The sequence below is a fragment of the Prionailurus viverrinus genome, chromosome F1 (assembly GCF_022837055.1).
Source record: "Prionailurus viverrinus isolate Anna chromosome F1, UM_Priviv_1.0, whole genome shotgun sequence".
Taxonomy (NCBI): domain Eukaryota; kingdom Metazoa; phylum Chordata; class Mammalia; order Carnivora; family Felidae; genus Prionailurus; species Prionailurus viverrinus.
In genome coordinates, this window is record NC_062577.1 from 35,216,633 (window position 1) to 35,229,785 (window position 13,153).

The 13,153-nt window shown below is 36.3% G+C and overlaps 1 protein-coding gene across 5 annotated transcripts in view; it reads left to right on the plus strand.

Moving 5' to 3' along the window:
* Nucleotides 1–12,290, plus strand: part of PTPRC (protein tyrosine phosphatase receptor type C) — a 124,844-nt gene extending 112,554 nt beyond the window's left edge. For all 5 annotated transcript variants that reach the window (XM_047839959.1, XM_047839961.1, XM_047839962.1 and 2 more), the window contains 7 exons: nt 3,396–3,486; nt 4,748–4,881; nt 5,544–5,678; nt 8,068–8,190; nt 8,413–8,591; nt 9,682–9,817; nt 11,156–12,290. In XM_047839959.1, the coding sequence (XP_047695915.1) occupies nt 3,396–3,486; nt 4,748–4,881; nt 5,544–5,678; nt 8,068–8,190; nt 8,413–8,591; nt 9,682–9,817; nt 11,156–11,431 (1,074 nt within the window). In that variant the 3' untranslated portion in view covers nt 11,432–12,290. The remainder of the gene's footprint in view (nt 1–3,395; nt 3,487–4,747; nt 4,882–5,543; nt 5,679–8,067; nt 8,191–8,412; nt 8,592–9,681; nt 9,818–11,155) is intronic.
* The last annotated feature ends 863 nt before the right edge of the window (nt 12,291–13,153 follow it).

Consider the following 13,153-nt stretch of genomic DNA (forward strand, 5'->3'; position numbering starts at 1 on the left):
ACTGAAAGAGTAACTTCTTTCACTGAACAAATATGATTGGGTTTTTGCTCTGTGTACAATTTTGCTCCCTTTGTACAATTTTGGGCATAAGAGTCAAAGTGATTTGCAGATAGACATAGTGAGAGAGTGTAACCCAGAGACTATAACTGATGGGAGCAGTGAAATTATTCCATCTAAGCATAAAGGTAGAAAGAAGATGAGAGTAGAGATGTTGGTCAGTTCGTAGAATTGGTGATAGGAAGTTGAGGCATTTCTCATCCAATTGCCTGCTTTTTCTAAAGAGGGTATGAAGCAAGAGATCATCAGTTAAACTTTTAGGGGTACACAGATAAGAAGAGCAAAGCAAAGCTTATGCTTCAGAAAGGGGAAAGTATATGAAATAGTTATATCAAGGTAGAAAGTTGAAATTTATGGTCATGAATTTAAAGAGAGTCATCTGGTTTCATTGTTTTCTACAGAAACATTGAAAACAGGGGCTGTGCATGCGGATAGTTGAGTTAAACCCATCTAGGATTTCTTTTTTCTTTTTTGAATTGTTTATTATTATTTATTTTTGAGAGAGACAGGGGGCAAGTGGGAGAGGGTCAGAGAGAGAAGGAGACACAGAATCTGAAGCAGGCTCCAGGGTCTGAGCTGTCAGCACAGAACCTGATGCTGGGCTTGAACCCACAAACTGCGAGGTCATGACCTGAGCTGAAGTCAGATGCTCAACCGACTGGGCCACCCAGCCCATCCCCCACTCCCACAGAGGATTTCTTAAAGTGACAGTTTGAAAGTCCCAGGTGAAGAAATTGAGGGTGTTTGCAAATGAATGATACAGTGGTGGATGATAAAGAGCAAACTGGCCACAGAAGGACCTTGGGCACATAGAGAAAATGTTAAGGACAGTATATGGGAAGTTTTGATAGACTTGCACGTTGCTAAACTGAAGATACTAGAACAAATGACAGGGAAGAAAAGAGGTAATCTTCAATAATGGGATGGTTGAAATTGCAATTTTTAAATGAACATTTGAAATGAAACTTAAAAAGGTAGAATGGAGAAAGTGGACGGCAGAGGAGTGGAGGGAAAGGTCATAGGAGGTAACGAAGCTGAGAAGTGAAGAGACTAGAGTGTTGGCTAGATCATGCTTGTCAATGTAGAAGTAAACAAGAATGATGACAGACCTGGGGAGAAAAATTAAACAAGTCTGAAACTAAAGGAGGTGGGGTGATCCAGTAATTAGTACCTGAAGCCTCTAAAAAAGGTTAAAGGAAGGTGACGTGATTTCAGGAAAATCAAAGTAGTTGGGTATTTGGAAGGAGAAATGAGTAGAAATGGTTTACAAGTAGAAACCGACAGCACATATCTTTTCACGCTGTGATGTATATGGGGTATGAGGGGAGAATTCAATTTGTTTGGTTTTTTTTAAAGAACTACTGCATTTTTGGCGATGTTCTCAAGGGACACTCAAGTTTCACTTGGTACACCTGCCCCCTCCCCAGAAAAAAGGTGAAGGGACTATTGAAAGAAAAGCATTAAGATGGATGGCAGTTTGTTGACAACAGACCATGAGCACCAGAGGGCAGAGAGGAAGACATTGGTTGATGGGATATAAGACATTGAGTTTGTTGTATTCTAGGATAATCATTTAGGTAATTATTTAGTAGTAGAGCTCTAGAGAATATGGATGCCCTGGGAGGCTTAGACTCGTAGCAACTGAAACAAGCACAGACTGAGGTGTGAAAACCCCTCCATGTCTTCAAGGAAGGCGAACCATTAGTTTTATCTATAATACTGGGTATTGACTAGAGGGAAGAGACCACTGGGTGACTGTTCAGACAAGAGCAAAAAAAGTGTTGTAATACTTTCCAAGGCATCAGCTTTCAAGCAGTTCATGGAAGTGTTCAAGTGGCCTAGTATTCACTGATGAGGTTTTCATTCATTCAGTTACACAGCAATAAATGGGGTTTGAAACAGGGTGCCATATTTAGTTTGAAAGAGCAAACCATATTTAAAAAATATATATATGTGTATATATATGTATATATACATATACATATATATACACACTCACATGTACATCCACATGCACATATGTTTGTATGTGTATAAAATCCTGCTAAACTGTACATGATGAGCTCTCTTGGTTTAGATTATTCATCCAGTTGACAAATATTTATTTAAGGACCAATGGGGAGAAAGGGCTGAAAGCAAAAAGACCTTTCAGAAGAAAGGACACTTAAACTGATAGCTAAAGGGCAAGTAAGTGTTAGAGTGACAAGGGAAAGGGCAGTCCAAGCAGAAAACACACGTGCGAATCTGCTAAGATTCAGGACAATTCAACCCCTTCCCAGGGGGAGTTGAGGACGTTGGTTTGGCTGTAGTGGAAGGGGCCTATCAGAGGGTGAGGCGGGACAGACAATCAAGAGTGCATTCCCTAAGGTTTTTGTGCAGTAGTAAAGGGATTGGTCGAATACTTCCTACCAATGATGGGAGACCTCTGAGGAGCCTCAGTGGACTCTGTTTCAAGTTTTAAGAGGATTAGAGCAAGGGAGATTGAAGATAAAGAGGCCAGTTAAGAAACTGTTGACATTTTCAAGTGAGAAATCAAAGTGGACTGTACTAAGTAGAAAGAGAGAAAAGCAAAATGATTTGAGAGCTTCACCAGCAGAAATGATAGGTCTTGCTGACTGATTAGCAACTGTGAGTGAGAGGAAAAGCAGTAGGGAAGGCATTAACAAATCAATTATCAATTATTTGAAGCATGGGTCAAATCTCCTGTGAATGCCGTATCTGGAGAGTTTATTTATGATCGTTTAAAAATAATTTACCGTTACCCCTTGCAATATGGATAATAATCAACATCTGCATAGTGCTTCAACTTATACAAGAACAAACCATGCTATTTTGCTTTTCATCAGCTCTTTAGTAGGAAACATATTTTGTTATATAATTGTATATATTTAGTTCAAAATTTCCATGTCAAAAATATTAAATGCTGGGGCGCCTGGGTGGCTCAATCGGTTAAGCGACTGACTTCGGCTCAGGTCATGATCTCACAGTTCGTGGGTTCGAGCCCCATGTCGGGCTCTGTGCTAACAGCTCAGACCCTGGATCCTTCTTCGAATTCTGTGTCTCCCTCACACTCTGCCCCTCCCTTGCTCACACTCTGTGTCTCTCTCACAAAAAAAATAAATAAAACATTAAAAAATTAAAAAAAAATACATATTAAATGCTTGAACAATTAAAAGGAAAAATTCAGAGGCAAATGTAAAAATTGTGAACTATGGGAAATGCATGTAAATTTCACAAAACTTGATGAAATACTTTAGGGAGCATCTTATGTCACAATAATAAACAAAAGCAATATTTACATCTTAAAAGGAGTGTTCCATTCTATTTTTTACCCTCAGAGACTTCCCTCATATAGGAGCTGGAGGACACAGCACATTGGAAATCAAGAACAAAATAAAAGTAAAAACAGGAATTCTAACATCATTCCATGTATGTAGTTCATTTTATGTTATTTTTATTTTTTATTTTTTTTTGGTATTAGAATTAAACTCTCTTTTGGACTTGCTTAATGTAGATGCACACACACAAATTTCGTTGAAGCAAATTTTCAACATTGGATTGACAGTAGAGAATAGCTAAGAGTCTGTTTATATTTAATTATAACAAATTCTTTGAAAGTCCAAGTCCAAAGAATTTTGGACTTTGGAGGATAGACTGTATTCAGTATTTTCATTCTACCAATTATTTCTGAAATGCGTTGTCAGAAAGACGTATCCTCTGCAGTGGGAGAAAAAAAGGCCTAGTCTTCTTTACTAGTTCTCTCTCATCTTTAGTTAATTTCAGTTGTTTGTTTCAGGGTAATTGCCAGTAGCAAAAATTACTTCTTTTTTTCTTTCTGTGTTCTCTTCATCCCTTCCTTCTATCTGGGAGATTGACAGTAGGTAGAAACTAGCTTATAAACTGTTAATCATCAAATTTAACAGATCAATGCATGTACAGTTTCCATACTTGAATTCTGTTATTTAAGAATCGGTAGGTAATGTCTGATAAAACTATAATTTTATTCATTGGTGTAAAGTAAAATTAGCATGGAGAAAATATAACCCAAGCTAATAAACTAGACAGCTGGGTAAATCATATCAATATGTGGTTGACCTAGTTAATTTCTGAAGTCCTTATAAATATTAGTTCAAAATCTGCAGTTGATGGTTATATAGCTAATCAGATCATTTGATTAGGAAATTATAGATTAAAGAGATTGAGAAAGTGAGAAATTATGGGACTAAATAATTTTCTTGATTAAATAATAAGTCATCTGAGATACTTGTTAGATTATTAATTTGATGTTAATTGACATAATTAAGAAATTAGGTTTTTACCTAAACTATGCATTTCTTTAATTTCTTTATGAATTTAAGCTTATATCTAGCAGAATGATGATATTTCATGGGAAACTAAAGTATATGTGTCAAAGATCAAATGATATATTGGAATATTATGGTATCTATCTGTTGTTTAACACAGAGGTATATCCCATGTTTTTCCAAGAAACTTTTTGTGACCTTCTTTTTCTTAGATTGCGTTTTTATAATCTGTTAATCACTAAGAACTGAATTTTATGTAGGGTCTCATTTCATATAGATTAGTAAATTTCCATGATGCAATCTGTCACTTCTCTAATTTCTACCTGACAATCAAGCAGAGATTTGATTTTTTAAAGAAAGACTTACTACTAATTTATTTTACATAGATGACTTTAACAGAGTGGCACTTAAACATGAACTAGAGATGAGCAAAGAGAGTGAGCATGATTCAGATGAATCTTCTGATGATGACAGTGACTCAGAAGAAACAAGTAAATACATCAATGCGTCATTTATAATGGTAGGTACTTAAATTTCCAAAGCCCAGGATCTAACCCTTTGAAAAATCTACTATATTACTATGGCCATTCATTAAGTGAATTTATAAAAGAATTATGAGCTTAGCCATAACTATATATTGATTGATAAAAAAGTGTTAATTTTTAATACTATATTTTAACTTACTGAAAGACTTAAAGATATCCAAACCTAATGGGTTGATACAAAATAAAACAATGCTTATTGGTTACAATTTATGACAAACATGACTCTTCATATTAGTTTGAAAAATAATACAGTTTGAGAAAATACATCAATTAGGTACAGACATGATGAAGATAATTTGAAATGCTTATGTATTTTCTTTTTCAACCACATTAACTTTTTAAAACTTTTTGGAAGGGAAAACTTGTTAGGTTTGTTAGGATAGTGTATGTTCTAAACTTGATTTCATACTATTAGCTAAGTATTGTCATAAACCAAATAAGTATTTTACATAAAGATACCACATTGTTTCTAGGACCTAAGAATCTTAATGTTTTTATATAAAAGCATGGATATCAAATTAAGTGACAATATTTCCAAATAGTTATGTTAAGAATCCACCGCTCTCTCACCAGTGAGCGAGAGTAACAGATTCTCTCTCTCTCTTCCCCTCTCTCTCTCTCTCTCTCTCTTTTAAAGAGTTACTGGAAACCTGAAGTGATGATTGCTGCTCAGGGACCACTAAAAGAGACCATTGGCGACTTTTGGCAGATGATATTCCAAAGAAAAGTCAAAGTTATTGTTATGCTGACAGGGCTGAAGAATGGAGACCAGGTTTGTACTTTTAAGAATATTTTTTGTTTTTCTGTCATAAAATATCATTTGCCATTCTTGGATTACTTGCTGGATATACCCAAGTGTTTTTGACCCTTCTGTCACACAGTTGCCTTTGTTCATCCTTACCATCTTCCATCCCAGTGTTGGCCTCTAGCAACTCATGTCTGGTTTCTGACCATCTCTCATGTGGCCCTTGTCTGGTACTGCACACCATCTGTGGATCAACTTTGCTTGTCTGTTTGTTTTCTTGTTTTATTTATTTATTTGAGAGAGAGGGAGAGAGGGGTTGGGGGAGGGGTGGGGGGAGGAGGGCAGAGGATCTGAAGTGGCTCCATGTGGGGCTTGAACTCATAGACCGTGAGATTATGACCTGAGCTAAAGTCGGACGCTTAACCAACTGAGCCACCCAGCCACCCCCAACTGTGGATCATCTAATGCACAGCTGTCTCTGTGTCGCTCCTTGATACAAACAAGTAGCAACTGACACGTTTTCCTCCTATTTTCTTCAAGATGAGAACCAGACTCCTCAGTTTGATATTGAAGTCCCTCAATAACCAGACCCTCATATATCTTTCCATTTTCTTCATATTTTTATGTTTTCCATAATTTCTATTCTGGACAAGAAGGTTTTCTGACTGAATCTTAACACACAATCTACATTTTCATCACTGAGACTTAATTTACTGGCATTTCATATATCTAAATGTGCCCTCTATTCCCATTTTGATCCTTTTCTTCTAGAAAAGGATCCTTCTAGATCCTTCTAGAAAAGGATCAAAATGGGAATAGAAGGCACATTTAGATATATGAACTCCTTATATTTAGGAGTTTAGATAGAACTCCTTAAAAATTTATCTAAATCCTGCCTTCTTTACGTTCATGTAATATTCAGCATTATAAAATTCTATAGTTGGAGGTGAACCTAAGGTCCATTTTGATCTGCTTAATGCCTATGACATGTATTTGATCTTCCGCTTAATACTTTGAGTTATCTAAATTTCTCTGGTAGTAGATTTTACTTAGTTTTAGCACCTAACACATTATATGGCATATGTTAAAGCTTATTTAATTTTTTTTACATTTATTTATTATCGAGAGACAGAGAGAGACAGAGCATGAGCATGGGAGGGGCCGAGAGATGGGAAGACACAGAATCCAAAGCAGCCTCCAGGCTCCGAGCTGTCAGTACAGAGCCCTACGTGGGGCTCGAACCCACAAACCGAGAGATCATGACCTGAGCTGAAGTTGGACGCTTAACCGACTGAGCCACCCAGGCGCCCCTATGTTAAAGCCTATTTAATGAACACTCTCATAAGCATGCAGTTATATGCCTTCTCTTTCTCTCTGTCTTCTCTTTGTTTCCCTATCCCTGACATGGAATGCTGTTTTTATTTTATGGTTTTTTTTTCTTTTCCTTTTTATTTTTTTAAATGTTCTTTTATTTATTTTTGAGAAAGACAGAGAGAGAGAGAGAGGAGAGCACACATGAGTGCAAGTAGGGGAGGGGCAGAGAGAGAGGGAGACACAGAGTCCGAAGCAGGCTACAGGCTCCAAGCTGTCAGCACAGAGCCCCACATGGGGCTCAAACTCATGGACCACGAGATAATGACCCAGGCCACAATCTGACGCTCAACCAACCGAGCCACCTAGGCACCCTACTTTTTTTTTTTTAAATAACTTGTTAGGAATTCCAGCATGGTATTCTAGCAATTATTTTTTTCATCAAACTGTGAAAACTGGAAAATGAAATGGTAGTTTAGGCATCTGCCTGTTGTTGTCAGAAGTTGTGGGACTGTAGTTGGTACAGAGCCATTTGCAGAGAGAGAACACACTTTTGTGACCCACCTACTCTTCAATCTGACCCTTTACTTAGATTTGCAGTTAACTTATAAAAAACTGCTCATGGTGTTGGTCATCAAGATACAGTGACAAAGCACTAAAGGATGAAATCTCCTTCCTCAAAGACCACTGGAGGGACAGTGAGACTTGTTATGGCAGGGGTCATGATCAACACCAGCTCAATCTATAAATTTTGAAGAGGTGATAATAAGGGTATGGAAGGGAGAAACAAATCTCAAAGACCTACACTAGCAGTGACAGAGCCACTCCAGTGATGTCCTGGCCACTTTGGGTATTTCTCAGTTCCCTTGATTTGCACAAGCAAACACCAGGTATTGTAGAATGGATGTCCAAGATACTTAAGATAGATTGTAGAGTTTTATGGACAACTTTTAATTTTAGAACACAATTAGTAATTTCAACTTAATAGAATGGGAGGAAAGAGAGAGAGGAGAGAGACGGAGACAGTAAGAGGTGATCTCAATGTGTTAAAAAGCAAACAGAACACTTGTGAAGAAGGTGTTGAATCATGTTCTTTCTTATCTAGGAAGTCTGTGCTCAGTACTGGGGAGAAGGAAAGCAGACATATGGAGATATACAAGTTGATATGAAAGACACCAACCAATCTTCAGCTTATACCCTCCGTGTATTTGAACTGAGACATTCCAAGGTACATAAATAATTTCAGGAGTATATATTTTTGATCTGGTTATTGGTCTGGTAGAAGAACTAATAAACATTACTCTATAAAAGTAAAGCAAAAGGTATATAATGTTTTATTATAACTTTAAGATGAGTTAAATGAAAGTAATTGTGAAGAAAATGTGACTATCAAGTTATTAGAGGGACCGAACCTTACGTGAGTTAATGTTCTCTTCTTTTCTGGTTTTAGAGGAAAGATTTTCGGACTGTGTACCAGTACCAGTATAATAACTGGAATGTGGATGAGCTTCCTCCAGAACCCAAAGAATTAATCTCTATGATTCAGATTCTCAAAGAAAAACTTCCCAAGAAGAATTCCACTGAAGGAACTAAGCATCACAAGAATGTGCCTCTCCTCATTCACTGCGGGTGGGTGGGATTTGATAGCATATTCTCTAAAAAATCTTCATAATGCTTGACTTCATGGTCCACACTTCCCGTTAGATTATTTATGCTAATACATAAAATGCAGGCCCACACTGAAAGCCTCTTGTGGAATCAGTCACTCTCTCAGGTTTGCTCCCACAGCATAGCTCTTACAGAAATATGATAGAAATGATTATAGTGTAATCATTTTAGTCTGTAAATTTCTTACTACCAGTGTCATATCATCTTTCAGTCCCAGTGCCTAACATTGAATCTGGAATGTCATATGTCCTGGATGAGTTAATGAATGAATGGAAGGATGCATGAACAGACAGATGGATGGATATTACATTTTATTTATGCTTCTATGCACTGATCCACTTTATTAGGTGTTAACAGAATCCAGAGGAATGAATGCTTTGCCATCAGCAAACATATTATAAATTGTATATTAATTGAAAAGACTTGAATAAATATAATCCTGCTAATAACATATTCTTTAAATTGAATATTTATTATAATGTAACATGCTTCTCACAGGTAAATTATCGAGTTGTCCTCTTTTTAATGAAAAATTTCACCAAGCATCAGTTTTCTATTGATCCAGAAATGTGGACATTTGTAAAAGCATTAGAAAAACAGAAGGGAGGAGAAAAAGCATGCAGTCTAATAATATACAAAATATTGGGTCCAGGATTTCTGGTTTCATTGATTTCTAGTCATGTCTTTCTTTTTCCTAAATCTCGATGTCCTCATCTGCAAATTGGAATTATGAAAGTTGTCCTAATAACTTCAGATGTAAATAAAAATGCATTATGATCTATAAGGTGTTAAACAGAGGAAAAAATATGCTTAAAGCCTAAGACAATTATTTTTTAAGTATAAGATTATTATAATCTCAAACTGAAAAAAGTTTGTCCGAAAAATGGATTTAGCAGAAATGTTTTGCTCTTACAAGATTGGAATACTGTAATTACAATAAACATGAAGTGAAGAATGCATTCTATCTCTCCCTTTCAGTTTTTATTCTAATATAACTTTTTCCATACAATGTAGAATTATTTTCTTTTTAAATCTTTTTTTCCTCTTACAGAGATGGATCTCAGCAAACAGGACTGTTTTGTGCTTTGTTAAATCTCTTGGAAAGTGCAGAAACAGAAGAAGTGATAGATGTTTTTCAAGTAGTAAAATCTCTGCGCAGAGCTAGACCAGGAATGGTTCCCACATTTGTAAGTAGACCTTAGAGCTGTTTTTGATGTGTTTTGCATTTTTATTTTGACGCTTTCTTCTCTCTCCCTCTTCTCCAATCCTCTCCTTTCTTTTCCTTTTCTTGTCTTCTATTCACTGTTCTATTCTTTTTTATATTCCTTTTTTACATGACGATTCACATGAAATTATCATTAATATAAATAAGAGACCTAACTGGAGCTTGCCAGCAATTTGTTATGGCAATTCACGTCAGACATTTCTTCAAGCGCTCATGAATTCCCTAATTTCCCCCATCTTTACTCCTGTATTAATGTGTATTGCTTTGTAACAAAGCACTCCAAAATTAGTGGCAGAAAAAAAAAAACATTTATTATAGTTCAATAGTATATTGGAACAATGAAATCTTTCTGCCAATGACATCAGGTTCAGCCAATCTAGACCAAGCTCACTCATAGGTTTGCTGCTGTTGATATGTCCACTAAGCGTGGCTTGTCCAAAATGATCTCTACGACCAGCAGATTGGCAGTCGCTGGCACTTAGCTCTGGCAACAGGGATGAGTAGAATGCAGGTCTCTGTCTCCAAAAGACAAGCCCACGCATATGCACGTGAAAGCGGTAGAGCTCCAAGGAGTAGGGTGGCAGGGCGCACGACCCCTTGAGGTTTAGGCTTGAAACTGGCACAATCTGCCCTCCTCTGCATTTTCTTATCTAAGCAAGTCACAGGGGCAGCTCAGCTTTAAGAATGTGGAGATCGACCCCGCCTCTTTTCGAAAGGGTCTGCAAAGTCACATTGCAAAGAAGTGTGGATTCAGAGAGGATAATAAGTGTGGCAGTTTTGTAATCAATCAAGCATGGATCTTCTGCAGCTGGCAGAGGGCAATCTGGAAATTAATAACCAGTCGCCATATAAACTTAGCTACTCACTCAAATATATGCAGCTTTTAATTATGTATGACACTAAACTTGCATATATTGATTTTAAAAGTGTGCTGAGTGCCTGTTATGTGCTCTTGCCATTAAAAGACTCACCATTTAGCATGAGGAAAAGGCAGGTATTTATTAAACAGTGTAGTAGTTGAAATGACAGAGATTATAAGAAGGACACAAATGAGGGCACTTAATTTAACCTATGGAGATCAAGATAGGCTTCCTGAAGCATTAACCTCAAAAAGTGGCATCTTGGGCCATGTCATGGAAGTGAGACACCTCGTGGCCTGTGAGGGGAATGAACAAGCAAGAATGACCAAGACTTCCAAGTAAATTGATAGTTCTTGCTAATTTTCATCTGATATACAAATAATTACAGAAACCTCCTTTATAATAATTACATAATCTTTCTTGCTTCTTTCTTTTACTAGGAGCAATACCAATTCCTATACGATATCGTTGCTAGTGCCTATCCTGCCCAGAATGGACAAATAAAGAAAAGCAACAATCAAGAAGATAAAATTGAATTTGATAATGAATTGGACAAAGCAAAACAGGATGCTAATTGTGTTAGTTCACCTGATGCCCTTGATAAGGCCAATGAAGGAAATAAAGAAGATGAAGGTGCTAAAGTCACAAGTAGCCCTGAGGAGGCAGAACATTCCGCCAATGGTCCTGCGAGTCCAGGTTTAACTCAAAGTGCATAGGAAAAGATGTATACAGGACTCATTGTGTTGTGTTATTTCTATTTTTCTAGGAGTAGGATGGCAAAATAGATAAACAGTGGATTAATGAAGTGCATTGGACCAATATTTGTGAGAAGTTTCTATTTTGCTACAGTAGAAACATATTTAAGATAGTTTTGCTAAAATGTTTTGTACAGTCTTTTGCATATGTTAAAATTTTACCTACCATTGAGCAAAAAATAACATCTTTGTAGACTTAGATTGTGTGTGTGTGTGTGTGTGTGTGAGAGAGAGAGAGAGAGACAGAGACAGAGACAGAGAGAAACAGAGATGGCAACAGGAAAGGGAGAGAGGATGCTTTTAAGTGAATTTAAGTGCTTTTGAGAAACCTTGCCTTTTTTTGTAGAAAAAACCCATTTTATGTTGAACATATTAACTTAGCTTAAAGGACCTATTTTTTAAATCATAAATTGTGTGTGGGATCTAAGAATAAAATGTACATTTCTGAAACGACCTCAAGATGTCCTCCTTGTTCTACTCATATAAATCTTATAGTTTACTATTTTACTTCTAGAAATAGACATAAAAGTAGTGTGTGTGTGTGTGTGTGTGCGTGTGTGTGTGTTTGTGTAGTTACTACAAGAAAGTTAACTATATTAACATTTGGAAATCTTACATTCCATATGTTAGCATTTAGTCCCTATCTTTCAAGCTCATTTAATCTAATTTAAAATTTTCAAGCAAGCCTATCTTGTTATACTCACATGGTGTTTATAATTTTGCAGTAATCTCTGTATAATATGTGAAATTCATTGCTTGATACTTTTGACCAAAAATTATGTGTGTTGCAGTTGAATTTAAATAAACATCTTTAAACAAATGCAATAGATATTAATATTCATAGGATAAAAATAGAATTATGCAAATGTATTTGTGTGAAATATTTACATTTGAAACCTAATCTAGCTATTTTTTGGAATGCAATCCCGATATGAGAAATGTAATATTGCACATGCATATTTTCCATGCTAAAATTTATCCTTGACTTTCACCCAAGTACATTTACTTTGTTTTTACCCATTCTATTTTACTTTATTTTAATTCCAGTATAGTTAACATATAGTCTTGTATTAGTTTCAGGTGTACAATATAGTGATTCAACAATCCCATACATCACCCAGTGCTCATCACAACGAAAGTGCATTTGCTTTGAATTTCTCAAATGCTTAGACTACAATAGCCAAATTATGGAAAGAGCCCAAGTGTCCATTGATTGATGAATGGATAAAGAATATGTGATACATATACACAATGGAGTATTACTCAGCATTAAAAAAGAATGAAATCTTGCCATTTGCAATGACTTGGGTGGAGCTAGAGAGTATTATGCTAAGCAAAATAAGTCAATCAGAGAAGGACAAATACCATGATTTCACTCATATGTGGAATTTAGGAAGCAAAACAAATGAGCAGAGGGAAAAAAAAGAGAAAGAGAAAGAGAGAGACAAAGCAAGAAACAGACTCTTAGCTACAGAGACCAAACTAACGGTTACTAGAGGGGAGGTGGGTGTGGGCATGGGTTAAATAGGTGATGGGTATTAAAGAGGGCACTTGTCATGATGAGCACAGGGTGATGTATGGAAGTGAATCACTATATTGTACACCTGAAACGAATATTACACTGTATATTAACTAACTGGAATGTAAATAAAAATTAAAAAAATTCTTAGACTGCTTTTACCA